We start from the raw sequence: 20,588 nt of genomic DNA, 5'->3' as shown, positions 1-20,588 counted from the left end.
CGAGTAACTATGGGCAGCAAAACCTGATTTAGCTCTGCAGGAGCCAAGCTGAGGAGAGCCTTACAGAAGAAGTGATGCCAAAACTGCTAGAAAAGGGAATATGAAAGCAGCAGGGGTAAAGGTTAGCCAAACTGCAACTACTTGGGCTCCTCCATTTCTGAAGAAAATAGCATTATACAACAATATATGTGATAAATGTTTATATTTCAAAGACAGAGAGGTAATAATATAATAATTACCAGGCTATCATCAGCTGCCAATTTCATGCCTTAATAGGGATGGAAAAAAGCCCACAGAAGTTAAAAAACTATGCAATCAAACAAAACTAATGAGGAAACAGGGAGACGCGTAACACTGTGTGAGCCAAACCACACTAGAGATAAGACTAAAACTTTACCCTAAATGGACACATCACAGCAGTGAAATCCCCGTTTAGACAGTCATCCAACGCATAAGTTATATGCATACAAAGATGGAACAGAAGAGCTGAAGGAAACGACTGCAGTCTCAGAAACAATGTATGAGCACTAGCAGCAGTGCCAAAAAGTAAACTGTAAGAAGTTAAAACTTTAAGAAGCTCAATATAAAGGTGCATCCTCTCTTCTTACTGTTTTCTGGCTTTGGTTCCATGCCACTACTACTAAAAGTCTAATAAGAAAGGTATGAAATATTCCTTTAGCACACACCATTTTCTCCCAATGTTGTAGTAATATAAAGCAAAACTAAATCACTGCTCATGTTTTGACTACCTCCCCGCTTTGCACACTTTTAGATTCAGCTCTAAAAGGTTCTTACAGGTTGGGAAGATGACAGAAAAAAACAAAAAACATCCTTCTGTGTGTCCTTTTCATCTTTTCATTCTGCTTTTACAAATTATAATGGAAGAATGGGATGCCAGAGTACCCATGCTGCCTTCACTACATCTGGATACAGAGTCAAAAGTCAGCATCTTACACTCCTCTACTAGCTACGCATTCGAGGATCTTACACTCCTCTACTAGCTACGCATTTCCTCCTTAACGTACAGCACTGCAATGTGAGTTTGTTTCTGTTTTGTCCAACAAAACCTTTAAATCCTTTCCAGAACTGCTCCTTCCTAGAGAGGGAGTCCCTTCTCCACTGGAGACACCTTACCAACACACACTGGTGCCACGCTCATCAGTATTTCCCAAAACTTTGTTAGCTGATGTTATCAGCAACACTTTTACATTCACTGCTAGGTTACTTACACAGATAAGCTAGTCTGAAAAGATCTGAGGGCTCCTTTGAAGAACTCTCTCCCTCCTGTAATCGTCTCTCCGTTTGAGACTGATGGAACCTCTTCCTGGCCACTCGGCGTTGCTGTACAGGTACGGGCAGCAGTATTTCCAAACAGCCTGTCACACAGGACTACGTCAAACACCTTCACAAACCTGCTCTATGTCTTTACAGGTACTGGTTCAACTGAGATTAATTTAATTGAATAATGAAATCATACGTTAGACTAGTATCCACGGAAAATAACATTGGAAGCAGCACTCTTTCCACACCCCCCCCCAGACATTTATTGACTAAATACATTGATGGAATTTCTTTTTTCCAGAAAGGCCTAGCTTTTGTAAATACAGGATGAGAAGAAAGAGATATGCAAAGTAACATTTACGACAGGAAAGGGTGAATTACAAAGGTGGTTGGGGAATACTACAAGAAAACATAGTGCCTAGAAAACAATGCCAGTACATAAGCAAAAAGTAACATTATTTCACGAATTAGGAGCTTTACAAAATACAGAGTTCTTCACAGCACACACACTATGCCTAGGATTCCTGCCAGCCTCTAAGGGCCTTTTTATCCACTGTACTGGCATCAAAACCAAAACGTACCTCATGTTAAATACAGTACTTTATGATACTGAAGTACTGGGACCAACTTTAAAAGAAAAGAATTCATAGATATTTTGTTAATAGGTAGCAAAAGTCTTCTATTTTGTGTTTCCCACAAAGAGCGCAGATGATTACCCCTTTTTCCCATAGTAATAGAAAAGTCTAGGTCAAAAAGGACCTCTGGAGCCATCTGATCCACCCTTCTGCTGAAAGCAAAAAAGGTTACGCAGAGACCCTATAGCTCTTCTTAAATATCGGGAGTTGCTTCCTGCAGGCCCAGTACAGCGCTGTGACAGGCTCCCTGTGGGGTCTCAGTCAGCAAGTAAGTTTATCTGCACACAGATCTGACCTATAAGAGATTGTAAAACACATAGTTCTTTCCTCGTGTCCTACATATAACAGGGCTTCCTGAATGGCTCCAGCAGTTTTAGCCCTCCCGACGCAAGATTTGTACCACTAAGGCTCAGTACAGCGTATAATCTTAGCATTTCCTCTCTGATGGAAAAGAGAAAAAAATCCGTGTATCTCTCCTCCAGTTCCATATTACCTGCGCTCCTAGGCAGTCATTAAAAATAAACGATAACCTTTCCCAGTTCTTATTCCCCATGGCTGTGTGCTACCACACTGGGACTTGCGTGTGTTTTTGGAGGGTGTCAGTTTTCCCATGTTTGAACTGCATGTCCCAGTTGCTGCCTGTGGCTGTGGGGCAGCATCAGCTCACATACAGGGAGCAGAGTCCCAGGAAGCCTGGCAGGAGGCTCCTCAGAGCCACTGACCACACTGAGAGGTGCGCTGGGAGAGAAGGAAGCTACCATCCCCTAAAGAAGGGAGATGTCACTGATTCACCTCTAAGGGACTATTCTTTCCTGTACAACCCAGCAATAATTGCAGAATCACAGAATCATAGAATGGTTTGAGTTGGAAGGGACCTTAAAGCCCATCCAGTTCCAACCTCCCTGCCATGGGCAGGGACACCTCCCACTGGCTCAGGCTACCCAAGGGCCATCCAACCTGGCCTGGAACACCTCCAGGGATGGGGCAGCCACAGCTTCCCTGGGCAACCTGGGACAGGGCCTCACCACTCTCATGGTGAAGAAATTCCTCCTTATGTCCAGTCTAAATCTGCCCCTCTCCAGTTTATACCTATTGCCCCTCATCCTATCCCCACAAGCCTTTGAGAACAGTCCCTCCCCAGCTTTCTTGTAGCCCCTTCAGGTACTGGAAGGCCGCTATAAGGTCTCCTCAGAGCCTTCTCTTCTCCAGGCTGAACAACCCCAGCTCTCCCAGCCTGTCCTCGTATGGGAGGTGCTCCAGTCCTCTGATCATCTCTGTAGCCTTCTCTGGACCCATTCCAACAGTTGCATATCCTTCTTATGTATCCCCTGAATAAACAGCAAACCCATTCACACATTGTAGAGCCACGGCATGGACCTGTGATCACTGCTGCCCTGCATGAAAGGCAACCCTGCACACATGCTTTTACATTTACCTGTGTGTCACCCGTGTGCTACTGGGAACTTGTACTCTGCCTCTTCTCATAATCCCACTGGTAAGCAAGACTTTGAATCAGCTCGAGTGAACAGTAATACAAGCCCTGAACACTTGCCAAGCCCTGTTGCCAGCTTTACACGCTGCAGAGCTGGCACCGCTGTGGACTGTCAGATAGCCATGCGTTTTCTGGAGGATATAATTCTGATCTACCAAGAAGGTTTGTTGTTAACAAGCAAAAAAAAACCCACAACTTTAGAAAATGATTTTAAAATAAAGAAAAAACTTCAGGTGCATTCTGACATTCTACTCATTTTCAAATACATGCATTTGTGTGAAATTAGCATTTATACATCCTACAAAGTAAATACTCCCAGTGAAGATGAAGCTCTCATTTGATGGAAACGGCTCATATCCCCACACCAATCAGTAAACCCTTAATGGTTTAGTAGAAGAAATTTATCCCCTGTTCAACTAAACTTGTGAAACAAAGAAGTTTACCGTAAAGTGTTCCTGTGATTTATAGTTCTCATCCAGGTAAACTCGAGCTCTGTTGTAGTCTTTCATCGCATCACTCGATAACAATTCTCTAAAAGAGAAGAGAAAAAGATATTGAAAATATAAAGGGAGATGCAAAGATACTACGTTGGCTTAGCATCATTCTCTGTACTGTAGCGTCCCCGATGCCCCTCAAAGGAACGTCTCATTTGGAGTGAATTTCAGGGATTGCACCTTCCCGTGGAACAGCCGCCTGCAAGCTTTGGGGTTGCCCACAACACCTACACTCTCAGTCGGAGCCAGGAAACGCCTTGAGCGCCCTTCGGACACAGCTGGGAAGGACTCGAAGCTCTGAACACCTCAAAGTTTCATAGAAACAAGCGATTCCTGCTGATAGTTCCAGGGTCTCAGCCGCAGAGCTTTCCGTTCCCCAGCCCCGGTGCCCCCCGCCGCCAGCAGAGGGCGCTGACAGACCGACCGACGGACAGACCGCTGGACAGTGGGACCTTGGATGATGCTCCTTGGATCGCAGAGCAGAAGAGAAGGGTTACGAAGGGCTGGTGGAGCCGTGCCCCTTGCCCGGGTACCCGAGAAGCTCCATCCCTGCAGACAGATGGATGCTTACCCTCGGGAAGAGTGTGCGAATAAGCCAGGACCTTAAATCCCACCACCTGGTTTTCTGATCAGTATTTTTAAGAAGCCACCCACGCAGAAGGTGGTTTTGCAGAAGTTACTTCATGTGTGCAAAGGCTTCGCCATGGAGAGGCAGCATCCACAGCTCTTGAGAGCTAACCAATTAATCCATCCTTGTCCTTGAGGTGCTTTCTCATCTCAGTCTACAGCTATGAACAGAGGTGACATTATTTATTTCTTCTTCAGACTCCATGCATTCGCTGTGCAGATGCTGCTAGGACTCCTCCAACTAAAGGGTCAAGTTAAAATGATGCCTTCTCACCCCAACTCACCCCCCCAGTTTTGGCTGTTCTTCAGTCACACCTGCAGTATGCCACCTTCTGTCCAGCTCCCATCAGCTTTTCAGTGGCACCAGTCAGCAGAAATGTCACCGCTCTCAGAAGGCACAGGGACGTAGCCACCACAGTGCCTGCTCGAAGCACAGCCGTACGCCATCCATGGCTGAGAATGCTTCACACCAGAAGGGCGGGATGTCATTCAGAAGGACCCGAACAGGCTGGAGAAGTGGGCCTGTGCGAACAAGGTTCAACAAGGCCAAGTGCAAAGTCCTACACCTGGGTTGGGGCAATCTGTGGCTTCAATACAGAATGGGGGATGATGTGATTGAGAGCAGCCCTGCAGAGAAGAATTTGGGGGTGCTGGTTGATGAGAAGCTCAACATGGGCCGGCAATGCTCGCAGCCCAGAAGGCCAACCGTGTCCTGGGCTGCATCCAAAGCAGCGTGGCCAGCAGGGTGAGGGAGGGGATTCTGCCCCTCTGTTCCTCTCTTGTGAGACCTCATCTGGAGTATTGTGTCCGGTTCTGGAATCCTCAACATAAGAAAGAGATGGAGCTGTTGGAACGGCTCCAGGGGAGGGCTACAAGGATGATCGGAGGGCTGGAGCACCTCCCATATGAGGACAGGTTGAAAGATTTGTGGTGCTTCAGCCTGGAGAAGAGAAGGCTCTGAGGAGACCTTAGAACGACCTTCCAGTACCTGAAGGGGGCCACAAGAAAGCTGGAGAGGGACTGTTTACAAAGGCTTGGAGTGATACAACGAGGGGGAGTGGGTATAAACTGGAGAGGGGCAGATTTAGAGTAGACATATGGAGGAATTTCTTCCCCATGAGGGTGGTGAGGCCCTGTCCCAGGTTGCCCAGGGAAGCTGTGGCTGCCCCATCCCTGGAGGTGTTCCAGGCCAGGTTGGATGGGCCTTGGGCAGCCTGAGCCAGTGGGAGGTGTCCCTGCCCATGGCAGGGGGGTTGGAACTGGATGATCTTTAAGGTCCCTTCCAATCCAAACTATTCTATGATTTTATGATTCTAAATACAAAACTGTTTGACTACCAGGCATAAGCAGCTTCATCCCGGAGATGATACGAAAGAGACACACATTCCATGTCTTGCAGGTTTATCTTGCCAGGACATGGCCAGAAGAGGCTTTTATAACTTTTCTTCATTTCTTAAATAATGCAAAGCATAAACATTTGCCTAATCACCTCCCTCTGTGAGGTCCTATGACATGATGAAATTGAAAAATATTTTGAAGCGTATATACTTCACACATCTAAGGACCTCTGCTTAGAATCTATTATACGCTATACAAGGTCCGACAAAAAAAAGACTGTGCCTGTGACTTTTTATTTAACAAACTAAGGAAATCAACTGCAATCGCCTTCAAATCAGTTCACTTCTGAGCCGACACAGCTGCACATGACGCTGCCAATGTTCAAAGCAATTCTGTAGGGCATTTTCTGAAAGGCTGTTGAGAAGCTCTGTCACTTTTGCTTTCACATCTTCTACTGACAAAAAAAATGGGTTCTTTCGAGCACCAATTTGGTGTTTGGGATCTCTTCACTGTAAACCTCAGTCAATAACTGAAAAGTTTGTCATGGATTTCTTCAGTTTGACAAGAAACTTGAAGTTAACTTGCTGCTCACTCTTGCACACCAACATTTTCCAACAGTGGTTAAGAAAATGTCTCTATTTGAACAGGCATGCACCTGCACTTAAGTGAAGCGATTGAGTTCTCCTTTGTCTCACTGTGATGGGTCAGAACATGTTCTACAGCCATCTCTGTCTCTCCACTCCCACTTTTGGTTCCTGAGCTATGGGGTCAGTTTAATTTCTGTGTCAGAGCTTGTACATATTTCCGTTTACTTACTTAACAAACTTGTCCACGTGAGACATGGAAGCTTCATAGTTTTTCCCTCCAAACTCTTGACAGTGTAAAGCCATGAAGTGGGGCTTGTGTGCATGTACAACCTGAAACAGAGAGATAAACATTAACAAAGTTGTATCCACAACTATTATCATACAACATAAATGACAAATCCAGATGTGTTATTTCTGAAACGAGGACTACCAGATTTTAATGAGAATTAGTTGGCAGGAAAGTAATAAGCAATAAGGGGAGCACCATTTACTGTGCACATAAAAGACTCATAATGTACACCAATGACAGTGAATATTTCTAGCCAGTATTTTCTTTTTTTAAACTACTAATAAGCTCTTGGGCATTTAAAGCAAATACATAACCTCTTCCAACTCACTTCAAAGAGGACCTAGCACACCCAAAACTTCTCCTTGTCTAGGAGCTGGAAGAGTTCAAACACTTGAATTGATTTGCTATGGGAGTTTTTCCACTGTCACAAACTATCTCAAATTAGCTTATGACAGAAAGCTAATTGTTGTCACATTTGATACTTTTATTTATGGAATAGTTAACCTACGGAAGTATTTAAAAACACACACACTATGGTATAATAAACACATGTATCTAATACAGGAGGCATGCAAATCCATTATGTTGCTTCAAGTGTTAGTCTTGTATAATGCAAGTATCTCAAATACTAGTCAGTCAGCACCAGGATGTAATCATCATACTACAAAACTCAATGTATGCTACTTCAGTCACACAGCAAATCAAATATATGGTATTTATAAATTTGCTGCTGCATTAAACACAAAATGTTATTTTGTTCTAACAAATTTTCTGTGTTAACTTACTGCATTACAAACACCACATCTAAAAACGTCTCTGCATTGATGCTGAGTCTCTAATTTCTATTTCATTTCGTCTTATCTTGGGAATTAAAGGAAGTGGGATACAGAACTATTTAAGTTTTTTAAGAGGCTAAACAGTCTGAACTAATTAAGTATGTGCTGGTGCAAGAATACAGGGTAAATAACATTCGCTGCTATTTTTGACTCGGTGGCAGTTGGCGGTCCCAGCCAGCACAAAGGCCATGTTGTCTGCATGGCCATTCAGAGGAGGAACGGCCTGGTTTCCACGAGATGCTTCAACCAGAATAATAAATGAACTCCTCTCTCCACAGGCTTTGGCACTGGCAGGTCTGGGGCTCTCCGACAGGCAGGGGCCACAGCATCCTCCCCCTTTCTTGCTCTGGGAATAGGTGGCAGACAGGATAAGGGCAGGATTACTTAAAAAAAGCATTGCAGTTGCAGGCAGCAGAACACCACATTGGAGAATAGCTGAAAATAACAGGCACAGCTCACCTTTAGTACTCTTTTTTTTTTTTCTGCTGATACCCTGCAACTCCGAAAAGACAAAGACAAAACCCTTTCCAGTCATGTTTTTAGTTATGTAAATTGACAGTGACTAACTTTACTGTAAAAGGGTCTTAAAAATGTTTCTTTCAAACCACGGTAGAGAAAAATTGTCATCTGACCTGATGGCAGGGTGCAAAATTCCTCATTCCTGACCATGCAAATAATCTCATTAGAAAATCAAGCTCAAAGGCAACGAATTAAAGATTAGCAAAATCTGAAACGCGGCAGCTTTCCCATTGAGCAAAAGGCAAACAGTAAATCCGTCCCTGCTTCTGGCTGACACCTTCTTATGACAGCAACACAGCTGGGCAGCCCAGGGAAGCACAGCTGAGTGGATGGGCAGCAGGTCTGTCCATGGCACCAGCAGGTGACACTGTCCAACTCTGCTCAAAGGACTCCTCAGAGCATGAGTCCATGTGCCCACTGGACGTGAGAGGGCCAGTTGATAGCACAGTCTTTTCCCTGGCTGGTGGCACATCACTTCTCAAAGGTGCCCTGTGGACACTCCTCTCCATCAGCGTCCGGCTGCAGGAAAGAGCTCGGTGAACCCAGTGGGCCACGAGGAAGTCTGGCAGTGGTTCATCAGTACCAAAGCCGACAGGAATACGGCATACTACTACTTACAGATCACGTAGTAAATTACAACATTTCTAATTTAAGCTAGGCTAGACTCACAAAAGGAGGTAACAGCTGCTGTTTTCTGAGTGACTTCAGACAAGTCACTTCCTCTTCTGCACCTCAGCTTCCCCATCATCGAAACAAATCTTGACACCAACCTGCTCAGCAAAGGATTTTGAGGTAAGCTGCAAGTGTTACTGCATAAAGGAAAAATGTAAACACTCCCTCCCACATGTGTTGGTTGATCTTTGTGCACTTCAGTTAGCTCTTCCATGCCAGTTTCTGCCTAACTGTGATAGGCAGCAATCTTACTGGTGATGGCTGGTTTTTAAAACTAGGACAGAATGAGCAGAACCCAATGGAAAGTCCAACTGAAAAAAGTAATAAATCTATAAAAATAAGCAGACTACAGAATAGATGTCTAAAACCAGCCTGGAACCCTAGAAATTGCACCCAGCTGGGATGCACAGATCCTTTTCCTTCGACATATATAGCTATCAAAGCTTACATTAATACTAGTTGTTTTTATAGATTTACAAATGATTAAGAGAAAGCTTTGGTGGGGAACTTGTTCTTAAGTATCTAGTCCAACATCAAACATGACGCTCAACAGGATACATATCAGAAGTGGTTTTGAACATCAAAAAAGTGGGGGTTTTGGCTACATCAAGTAAGACTGATTCAATTTCCAAGAAGTTCACGTCTACTTTAGCTTTCAGCAAGAACTGTTAAACAGAAACTGAAGAGCCGCAACAAGCTGTGGGAACTGAAGTCTAAAATGAACTTCTCTGTTTAAAGGTGTTCAACTTTTAACAAACTACAGGCGGTGGAGTGGTACCCAAGTGGGTCCCTGGGCACAAGGCTGACACTGCAAAATGGAAACCAGTGTCCCAGTAAAAACGCCCCTTTCTTCCTAAGGATAATGTGCTGTTGAACCACATAACTTCATCCACAAGCTAGGAAGTAACCTGTGCTTCCCAGCAGTGCTGTGAGCCTGAAGCTGTGCAAGCCAGGACCATTGTGGTCTTGTGTCTGCCTGCACTGCTCCCAGTTACTCACCATCTGCAGAGACCAACATTTCCACTATGCTAATAGTCTTGCAGTGGTGTAAGTCTAATTTACGATGCTGAGCCCAATTGTACCTGTCCACTACTAAACCATACCCCAAGCACCTCATCTACCCGTCTTTTAAATACCTTCAGTGTATATACTCAACTACCTCCCTGGGCAGCCTCTGCCAGTGCCTCATAACCCTTATGTCTAATCTGAACCTCCCCTGGCATAACTTGAAACCCTATTGCCTATCACTTGGGAGGAAAGATCAACACCCACCTCTCTACAACCTCCTTTCAGATAGTTACAGACAGTGATAAGGTCTGTATCTATCAGACCCTCAGCCTCTTTCTCCAGGCTAAACAACCTCAGCTTCCTCAGTGGCTCTTCCTAAGACTTGTTCTCCAGCCCCTTCACCAGCTTCGTTGCTCTTCTCTGGATGTGCTCCATGACCTCAATGTCCTTCTTGCAGTGAAGGGCCCAAAACTGAACCCAGGGTTCGAGGTGCAGCCTCACCAATGCCGAGTACAGGGGCAACCAATAAACCACCCTTTATCAAGTTTCACTGGCTGGTTCACATTCTTCACTATCTTAGAGATAAAGTACCAACTGAACACATTCTCTGAAGTCAAACTTCATAACAGAGCTCATTTGTGGTTCCTAAACAACATGCAGCCCCAACTCTCCACGTGCTTTATTGCTCCAAATCAGCTTTGGCTTTCAAATCCTGATCTTATCTACTTGGATAGGTCTACGGAATCACCCTAATTAGAAAACAGTTGTAACTATTTAATCTTGTAAAGAAAATATATCCAACTCTCACTGTTTCAAAGCAACACATCCAGTGTTGCTTATTGAGGACACAGCAAAAACGTGCTGGCACATCGCATTATTCGTTTTAACTGCTACAAGAGTTTGCTTCATTAAGATCTCTTCTTACACAGCTAATAAAACTAATAAACTTGTAAGAAAAAAGTAAAACAAATGGTTCCAAATAAGATCTAGGTATAAGCTATCTCACTTCAAGAACAATGAGTAACAGGGAGCCTTGAACATGGAGTCCTGCCTTGAGAAAACCCTGGAAAATAACTTTAATGTGCTACAGCAATAACAGAAAACATTTCCAGGCTCTGAACTAAAGTGCAGGACACATTCTGGTAGGTTTATCTGTTTTTGTGGTTTTTTTGGTTTTTCTTTTTTTCCTTCCCATTGAAATCCTTGAGCAATTGAAATCACAGCAGATATTAAATAAATAAATAAGCGTTATATTCCATTTTAAAATGAGGAAACAACAGTGGCTTAATAGCAACAAGAGGCTTTGTGGCATTCCTTGCAGGTTAAACCACAAAAGCATACCTGAATATTAGTTACATCCTCTCATATAATAAATGCCCTCCAACTAAGAGCAAATTGGCTCTGCTTCATTACCTTTTACTGTTTTTCTACTCTTATGAAAGAACAAACAGTACATAATAATGAGTAATAAATACTTCAAGAGTTGAAAACTCACAGTTGCCAGAGGTTAAAGACCATATACAAGAGCACATAAACACTGAATTTGCATCTTCAGTAGCTCAATGTTTTTACAAAGTTGGACATTATTCTCAACTTACAGATACACAAAAATAGGTAAAGGAAGCCATGATCAGAAATTTGTTTTTTTGGGATATGGGTAAGAGAAAGATGCTCCAATACAGTTAAGTGCAAATATAAAACTGGTGAAAAATCATAAAGTTAAGCTCATTCCATTCCTATAGGTCCTTGTGTATTTGGGCAGGGAACAGGTAAGAGGAAGGGTGGAGGTGAGGGCTCCTGCAGTCACGGTGCCCTGAACCCAGTGTGCCACAGGGCAGCGCTGGTACGGGTCCGGTGGAGCTGAGCCACGAGCTGGGAGAGGACAGAGCCCTACGCAGCACAGCAAGCCAGCTCTCCAAAAACAAGAGCACGCTCTCAAAGAGCAAAGCGGGCACAGCAGTGACGGCATCAATTTTAGACCTCGATCCAAGCAAGGCAGAAGAGAAACTTAAGCCTTGATCTCCCATATTCAGGACTACTCTTTTAAACAAAGAATTTGTAACACAGTCAAAATATGGGCTTTAGGTATGTGAACTGTGCCATACGTACAAACTGATTTTGCCTTTGCGGCACTAAGTCATTCAATCTATTTGCAATTCCTGCAAGTCTGAAAGAAGAAACAAATTCAATTTTTAGAAGTCCACAGCGAAGCAGCAGTAGTCCAGATAAGCCAGATCCTTGTATTTCTGTATCTGATATTAATTGACAAATCCAACTTGAGCTCTTGTTAGGAGATTAGAGAGCCCCTGAGGATAGCCAGAGTGATTTGTTTTTTGGTTAAAGCATTCTGAAAAGCCCTGTCATGGAGACAGGTCAACTTCTATGGACATGAAATGCTGACATTACACATTCTCCATAACAGAGGAACATCATTATAACCTGGAAGTGTTCTTCTACAGTTAAGAAGTGCTGCAAATAAGGTCGCCTATAAAACCTGAATTCAGCCCTACCATCCAGAAAAATTTAGTTATGTTATGCACAGTCTGTCTGCATGAGCAACCTGACAGACTTGATCCAAGTTGTTCAAAGATTTTGTAGCAAGAGGTCTGGCAGCGAACCCTCTGCCTTGCTTGGTGAGAAGCAGAGAGCAGTGAAGCATAGGATGCAGAGAATGGCAGGCAGAAAGCGAGCAGAGAGGAAGGGGATTTTCTGCTGCCTTCCCCAGCATGGATCTGCCCTCATCCCCGTGGCAGGATGGTGCTGGGCACGTCTCCAGCTGCTTTCCAATGGAATCATTACTCTAATCATCTTTGTGTTGTAAGCAAAGCAACCCCTGGCATCTGATCTACAAAGGGGAGGAGCACTCCCTCCTGCTCCCGCAAGTCAGAGCTGTGCTTTGGAGGCATAACATCATTATTTAAAGAAAGAAAAGTCTGTGTGAAGGGGATACCACTGTACGATCTCAATGCACACCTGAGTATCCGCAGCTGGACATCACCTCCGGTACATTACTGCACCAAAGCGTGACCACAGCTGAGAAAGTCATTGCCTAGCAATTGCTACTTAAATTTTATTTAACAGAATGCAGCAAACTAAGGGCAGGAAGAGACTAACTTGCAAATACTTATCAGTTACGCACAGCTGAGGTAACTCCACAACTGGCGTTTTGATCTCTTTTCTGTTGAGGATACTGCAGGGTCATTCTAAGTAATTCCTTGAGGGATTTTTCTTAAACCCTTAAAGAGTAATGCGGGACCACTATCATCAGCTGAGTAAGCAGCTTTACACCCTCCTGTATTACTCTGTCTTGAGTAAATGGAGAAAGGATGCCCACAGACAGCTCCTCATCCTGTGGCTCAGCCCCGAGTTGCTCCCAGGCTTGCACTCATGGCAGGGCTTTGGGCTGTGTCACAGCCACAGGTCAGGGCTCCCTCCAGCTCTGACACATCCATGCCCCAGCTGCCTGGCATCCTCATCCTTATTTACAGCCCCCATTGCTCTCCGGGGTTCGTATCCCACTCTGGCACTCCTCCTTCCCCACCTTGGCTGGCATCTCTGGGGCAAGTTCCTCAGTCCATCTGTCACCAGCGCTCCTGCGCCCGATTGTCCACCTTGCCTGCATTCAAAGGATGGGCAAAACCCACCCCTTCAAATGTGCCAAAACCAGAACTGCTGAGCCCCTGCCCCGAAACATGCAGATAGTGGAGCTTTGTAAAGAAATCATTATTACCAGCATGTAAGTACACTACTTTTTTTCAAATCGGAAATGAATATTTTTACAGGTCTCATTTATAGAATGAGGAAACTTTTTTCTGCATATTTCTTCCAAAACTCAGATGAGACATAACATGGAAGTTTTCAGCGTAAGCAGATAACACAATGTGTAAGTGACAGAACAGTAAGAAAACGCTGAGTAACAGAAAAACATTTTAAAGGTTAAATAAAAGAACAACGTTTTTCCAAATACAGGTTACATTTATGCATCAAAGTACACTATAGAAAAAAGAATCCAAACGAACTAGGAAGGGATTTAATTAGAGCACACACTGTAAAACGTGAAAGCTCTGAACAACCTTCCTTGAGCAGCCACTTGCTGCTCCCTGAGGATGTGGCACCTGCAGCATCTCCAAAGCCAGCAGTGGTTTCTCCTCCATAGGCACCCATCCTTCTCACTGCCAGGCGTGGGAGGTGGTGTGCCAAGTCACAGCTTCCAGAAACACGTCACAGCCCATGCACACATACAGTGTACCGCACAGGCAGGCATTTCTGCCCTCATTTCAGTGCATGGATTCAACCAACCGACCCATCCCAAACAATCACATCTGAGGAAAAAGCTCCCACCTGAAAACAGCCTGAGATCTACACTCACAGTAGTTGGTGGGGTCTGCAACAGCGCACTTTGGTTGACCACGCTTTCTAGTTAAGTAAATGAGATTAAGTCTACTAAAGTAATCAATGAAAAAAATGAGTTGATGCGAGTAGATTTTTTTGGTTTTATTTACTTTCTTCTTTCTTTAAAAAGCACCATACAGAAAGTCTCCAGGCAGCAATAACAAGATGAACTTTAGCTTTTAGGTAAACTAGCTTCTGTGTTACTACACAAAGGCTCTAAATTCTCCCAAATACATTAAGCAACATGGAACCTGCATTAGGGGGAAAAAAAAACCACTCCCTGCCTTCACACTTTCATCTAAAATGAACATTTGCCATGAATGCTACAAAATATCATTACTAAAATTAGTAACAATATTCAATAGCTCCATCACCTGAACTCCTCCCAACCCTACCTTGCACACAATACAATGGAAAGAGCACAGACGTTGAGGAAGGAGGGGGTGAAAAGGAAAAAAACCCAAGTAAACAAATCACAGAATCACCAGGTTGGAAAGGACCCACTGGATCATCGAGTCCAACCATTCCTAACACTCCCTAAACCATGTCCCTAAGCACTTCATCCACCCGTTCCTTAAACACCTCCAGGGAAGGCGACTCGACCACCTCCCTGGGCAGCCTGAAATAAATCAGAGTCCTTTCTGCATGCCCCTACAGCCTTCCATTACAAACAGCTCCTTGGATGTTCCTCCAGCTTGTCATTCCTCATATTCTTTCCCTACTGTGAGCCAGGGCAGTGGGCACTTACACAAGTGGGACAATAATCTGATTTGCATATTCTGGGAGTACTCTATCATTTGCATCACATCCAGTTCATCAAATCATCCAATTTCTTGTCAAGCACTAAACTCTTCCCCACCGTACATAAAATGCTCTAAACCACTGTTCTCACAATCTGTTTTCACTCCCCTTCCAACACCCACTTTCCCTCCTCGTTTTGTCTCTGGGCTGAGAATTCTCACTGAAAAGAGGATGAGAGTCTATGTAAAATATTTCAGATCCAAGTTACCAGAAACTACTCACAGTTAAGAAATGGGCTGTAATAACCAGCAGCATTTGGACTTCACTGAATTCTGCCTCCTTATAAGAAGGTTTTTCCCCTTGTTCACTACCATTTCTGATTAAGTGCATGGTAAAACATACTTGCTTATAGGACTTTTTTCTTTTATCTTTATTCCAGTGGATGTTTTCAACTGCCAATACTATTTTCTGCTTCAAGCATTAGAAACCAGAGTAAACACCACAAACTCTGGGATTTTGCAATATCCTTCCCCCGTACTGCCTGTTCCATTTAGTACACAGAGTTCACTTTTGGGAGCTGCACAGCGTCACACGAAAGATGATGTGCAGGAGTGTGAAAGCACAAGACAGCACGTAACTGAAGCGCCTGGTTCCTTCTGCAGCACTCCAGCTGATGCCAGGGATAGTTATATCCCAGAAGATAGATGAGGTTCCTAACCATGAGCTGATTTTGCTGCACGTACTGGTCACGTAGCACGGCCTTAGCAAAGGCAGGTTACCATAACTGCCTTGGGACTTCCTCCCAGAGCCACCGAGCAATCAAGTAATGATTCCATACATCGTTACAAAACACATTTCTCCAGCTCAAACCTACCAAAGCACGCAGCGTGCTAAGCTGTTCCAGAACATACTGCCTTTTTATTCCGTACCCACACGATCAGTGCAAGCCCAAGTCACAACTGTTGCTACTCGGGAGCTGGAAGCAAGTAGCCGACTCGTGACACGGACATCATTTACTACACAAAAGAAAACTCCTGCAACCAAGACCCTTCTGACAGGCAAACTCCTCTCAATTACCTCTGCACGATACTTAGGCGATTTTTACAAAGCAACTACTCGGTGTTTGTGCTCCTCCTTCCTTATACGTGATACCCAGTAGGTCAGATATCTCTTATCATACAGTACAGTATTCCCCTATTTTCCGGGACATTTATCTTCCAACTATAGGTTCTATTCTGCAGTTTGATTTAAGAAAACAAACAAAACACCAAGGGAAAAAAAGTAGTCTTTTGTAAAACTACTTAGACATAATTCCCACTCCTTGCAAAAACGGCCTGGAGCCCCTTCTGACCAGACAGTTACTTACAGGGGCTGCCAAAAGCATCAACTGAACAAATGTTGTCAGCTTCATACACTGTGTATCTGCAAAATGTGATTGCCTTATTACTGGAGTCTAAACTAAACCAAAACACAGCTGGCAAACCCATAACATTCAAAATAACTGACTATGCTACTATGTTACCAAGATTATCATTGAGATTCTTAAAGGTTATGATCAAATTGTGCAATGAAGAATCAAGGATTTTATCAATATTACTAAAAAAATACGTATGCTGGAAGAAAAGCGGTGACGTGCTTAGTAAAGATATGGATAGGGTGGTTAATGGTTTTAAAGGCATTACTGTAAAGTTTCACTCACATCTGTACTGATAACCTGAGTGTTGTAATCAGACATCAATTATGTTAAAAGTGTGTGACTGTAATCCATCTCAGAAAAATTCCGCTTTCTATTTTAACAATTCCATCCACAGCACACAAAGTTTATCTACATCACTTTTTTTTTCCCCTAGCCACATCTGAAACAAAGTGGTTGACTAATTTTTACGTTTGACATCATGGATACCACCTAAGATTCCCCTATGACATAGGATTCTGTATCTTTGCAAGCACAAGCACATCATCTTTCAAGCAAAAATCAGCTGTGACCAACAACTGGAATGGACTTAGGGTAAAGCTCAGAGAATCATCAAACTTAGAATACATGGAGCTTAACTACACCTATCAAAAGGCTTTCAAAATGTTTTAATACTGCATCAATCCTGAAACGTTTACAGCTACTGACGGGTTCCTTCCAAGACGACAACTGACCGCAACAACGAAAAAAGAAATTAAGAAATCATTTAGTCTGCTATTGTATATTCTAACCCAGCCCCCACCTGAAAATCAGGGCATGTTTTAGAGAGCAAGTAAGCATAACCGCTCACTGTCCCTTCCAACTCCAACCTTAACAAGTAAAAAAGTGATTTTCAGATGGCAGCAAGTTCAAGAAGAGCTCCTTCTCTTCTCAAGCCAAAAGGCAAAGCACAGTTTGTACCTTCTCTGCTCCAGAGGTAAGACAGCTGCAGAAGATCACTATGTGGCCTTTGTCAGCCTCGTTAACACCTTCCAATTCTTCACAAAACAGGATGGTGCCCTCCAGCACACAGAAGCTCCTTCAACTTTCAAGGCTTTGCAGTCCTAAATTAAGCCACTAAGGAGATGCCAGCTGTGAGTTCAGCTTCCTGCAGTCCTGTCTGCCCACCCACACCCACCTGGACACCAGACTCCATGCCCAGGTTCAAAAGGGGACAGCAGGAGCAGGGGTTGTACAGGTACAGCTGAGGAGGGCTGGGAACAAGCAGGGGATGGAACATCCCCTGCCCAGCAGCTCTCTGGAGGGGGCTGCCTTTCAGAACACTACAGATCAAACAAGGATACTCCTGGCCACCTTATTCCCAGTTACAAATGAAGAAAATTATTCATTGATACTAAGTCAAGAGGCAATAAGATGCAACATTCGATGACAACCATAGGAGAACAAGAAAAATTGGCTCCACTGAGCCAATTCTCAATCTGCCATATTTCAAGACCAAGTTAGTGAAGCGAAGGTTTTGGAAATTAATTAAGCAAACAAAATTCTCCACTTTCCTGTAGGACAGGTACTTCTCTGACTTCACAGAGGAAAGCTGAAAACAATTTTGAGACATTCCAAAGCCAGATACTCCGTGCCCTTCTGAGGAGTATCACTACCTGACAATAAGCCCTTGGAAAATCTACACCTTCAAACAGCCACCACCTTAGACTATTATTTTTTTTTTCCATTTTCAAATGGAAAAAAGCAGTGCAGCGAGGAGGAAAAGTTTAATTGTAAATTTAGCAATGGGAAACAAGAAAGGTTCTGAGATCCAGGCCACTCTTTCTTCCTTGAAGCCTGTTGTTAGCTGTGTGTCAAGGGCACGGTCTATTCCAGTGCTACCTGCCATGCATGGGAAAGGCTCCACCACCCATCCCTGGGGAGCATGCCAACGCAAATTCTTATAAATATCCAAAACAGTTCAGCTGAACTCTTCCTTCATCTCATTTCAGTTTTCCTTGAGAAAAAACCAGCAAATAATATCAAACTGCTAGAAAATTATCCCATATTTGACAGTTAAACCAGTTTTAAACTACCAAGTCAGATGTAACCCAAAAGGCAGCCTCCACTTTTATAAGACTGGAGACCAATAAACCCAAGGAAAGCAGATCAAACAAAACATCTCTCAGCTGTATCAGCTGTGCTGTCAACAAATGGACCAAGCCGTATGCAACTTCAGGTGCTACCACCTTGTAAGCTGTCAGTAAAAACATCCCTGAAAGTTTATTTAAAATATTTTTCTGTTTTATTTCCTGGACAAACTGTCTACTTTAATTAGAGCTTCCATATTTTTCATGTTAATAATACAGGATATTTGTAGATCTACAGCATAAGTTTAATAATTTTCACATGACATTTGAATGTTATTTTAGTCCTCCCTACGCTACCACACTCAGAAATGCATACAGCGTGTAATCAAGGTTGATATATAAATGAAGTGATATGTACTCACCTGTCACAGCAATTAAAATCTCATATTTTAATTTACCAGAACTTAAAAACAAGCCCATAAACTGCTCTGTCATTGATATGTTCTTCATCAGTTCAAGCATGTTTCCATCACTGGTTTAATTTCTAGAAACATTTTAAACTTTAGAATGCCAATTGTGCTTTCTTTTTCTATTATTTTGACTGCTTACAAAAGGATTGCATCCTCAGAAGTTAGGCAAACCATAGTGACACAACTACGCATGCAAATTGAATTCCTCCGAAGAATGGAAAAAAGCTGCGGTCTGCAGTTTATCTAGGTTTTGAGTTCATGAAGAAGAATTAAGAGTCACTTTTCAGTACTTCTTATGAAGTTCAATTTGCAGAAGCTTTCAACGAAGCATGCAGAATGCAAAAAAGCAATCCTGAAGTTGTACATTTGCCAGGTTGCTGTGTAGCCCAGTATCAGCCCCGTGCTGTGCTACTTTTGGTCCGAGGATATTAGGCTCTTCCCTAAGGGGCTTTTTATAAAGTTTTATTCCACTTCCTACTGCATTTGCGAACACAACGTAAACAGCCATCCTGCTGCACCCACCAAAGAGAGGAAGGAGGGTTCAAGGCCACCAAACGTCACTGTTCCTCAAACCATGCAGAGGACTGCTTGCTGGTTATCAGTCATCAAAAGAAATGCTAACTATCCCTTTCTTTACCCTTTTTCTTTTCAACACAGCTTTCTCAGACGGCAGATTTGGAGGGCAGAGGCACGGAGAGGGAGCATAAACATAGCAAAACATCAGCAGATGAGAGATGGGTTCAGGTTCCCTTTAGCTGGTCCAGCCCTGCATGTGACCAGATTCTTAAAAAAACTCTCATGTAGCGTTTTCTTCCTGCAATAGTTTGAATTTCATAAACACAATATTCATTGGACTAAAGACAGGCCACATCCAGTTATGCTAGTAGTCCCTGATCTCTGATACTAGCAGCTCATTCCTTTCTCCTCCTTTTCCTGTTTTCCACAAACTATTCAGAGGCATTTCCGTAGTGCTCAACCCACTTTAGTAAACAAGTCAACATGTAAGCAATTCTCCTTGATAAAGATACTTAAGTAGTGTGATGTGAAAAAAAAATACAGTGATCTAAAAAACCCAAACCTAATGCCAAAATAAAAGAAGTTCTATCTATTTAAAAGTACTTTGCCTTTTCTTCACAGCAAGAGTCTGTAAGAGTGTGTAAATCAGAATTAGCTGAGAAAGCCTGTGCACTTTGAGCATTATGTACGTACAGCAGCCACCAATCAAGATGGAAGAAGAAAAACAAACTATCTTTTGTGAGGCTGACAGACAGGAAACAGACTGGTTATTGCATCTTGGATTTCCACAAATCCATTCTATTTGCCAGAAGAAGCTACCTGCAGAATTTTACAACACTGCAATAAAGGTCATACGCTGCTCCAGTAACCCGACCACATAAATAATAACAGGATGTTTGCAATTATAAGGATAAGCTATTGCTAATAATTTTTTTGTACATACTTTAAAATCTTTGAACAGGAGAATATTTTTGCAGAGAAGATGTAAAACTTAAAGGAATTTCAGAACCTATCAGTGCTGGTAAATAGGACAGAAGCTGTCAGAGTGAATTGGCACTGGCAGTACGTAGCGGGGATGACACCTTTGTGTTCCACCACGGCTCATTTCCTACTGCTTATTTACACGTTTGTGCACTTGCATCTCGGCAAGTTAAATAAGCCTCTACTGCAAGAACACAATGGTTACAGCGGCTTTCATGCTTGGGGGG

General features: G+C 43.2%; 1 protein-coding gene across 3 annotated transcripts in view; it reads right to left on the bottom strand.

Annotated features, from left to right (window-relative positions):
- INPP5A (inositol polyphosphate-5-phosphatase A) overlaps nt 1-20,588 on the bottom strand; it is a 246,022-nt gene that overhangs the window by 165,272 nt on the left and 60,162 nt on the right. For all 3 annotated transcript variants that reach the window (XM_054071416.1, XM_054071414.1, XM_054071415.1), the window contains exons 3-4: nt 6,684-6,784; nt 3,852-3,939 (exon numbers count right to left, since the gene is read on the bottom strand). In XM_054071416.1, coding sequence (XP_053927391.1) covers nt 3,852-3,939; nt 6,684-6,784 — 189 coding nt within the window. The remainder of the gene's footprint in view (nt 1-3,851; nt 3,940-6,683; nt 6,785-20,588) is intronic.

This window comes from Cuculus canorus, chromosome 7 (assembly GCF_017976375.1).
Source record: "Cuculus canorus isolate bCucCan1 chromosome 7, bCucCan1.pri, whole genome shotgun sequence".
NCBI lineage: Eukaryota > Metazoa > Chordata > Aves > Cuculiformes > Cuculidae > Cuculus > Cuculus canorus.
This window is presented reverse-complemented; position numbering and strand designations above follow the sequence as displayed.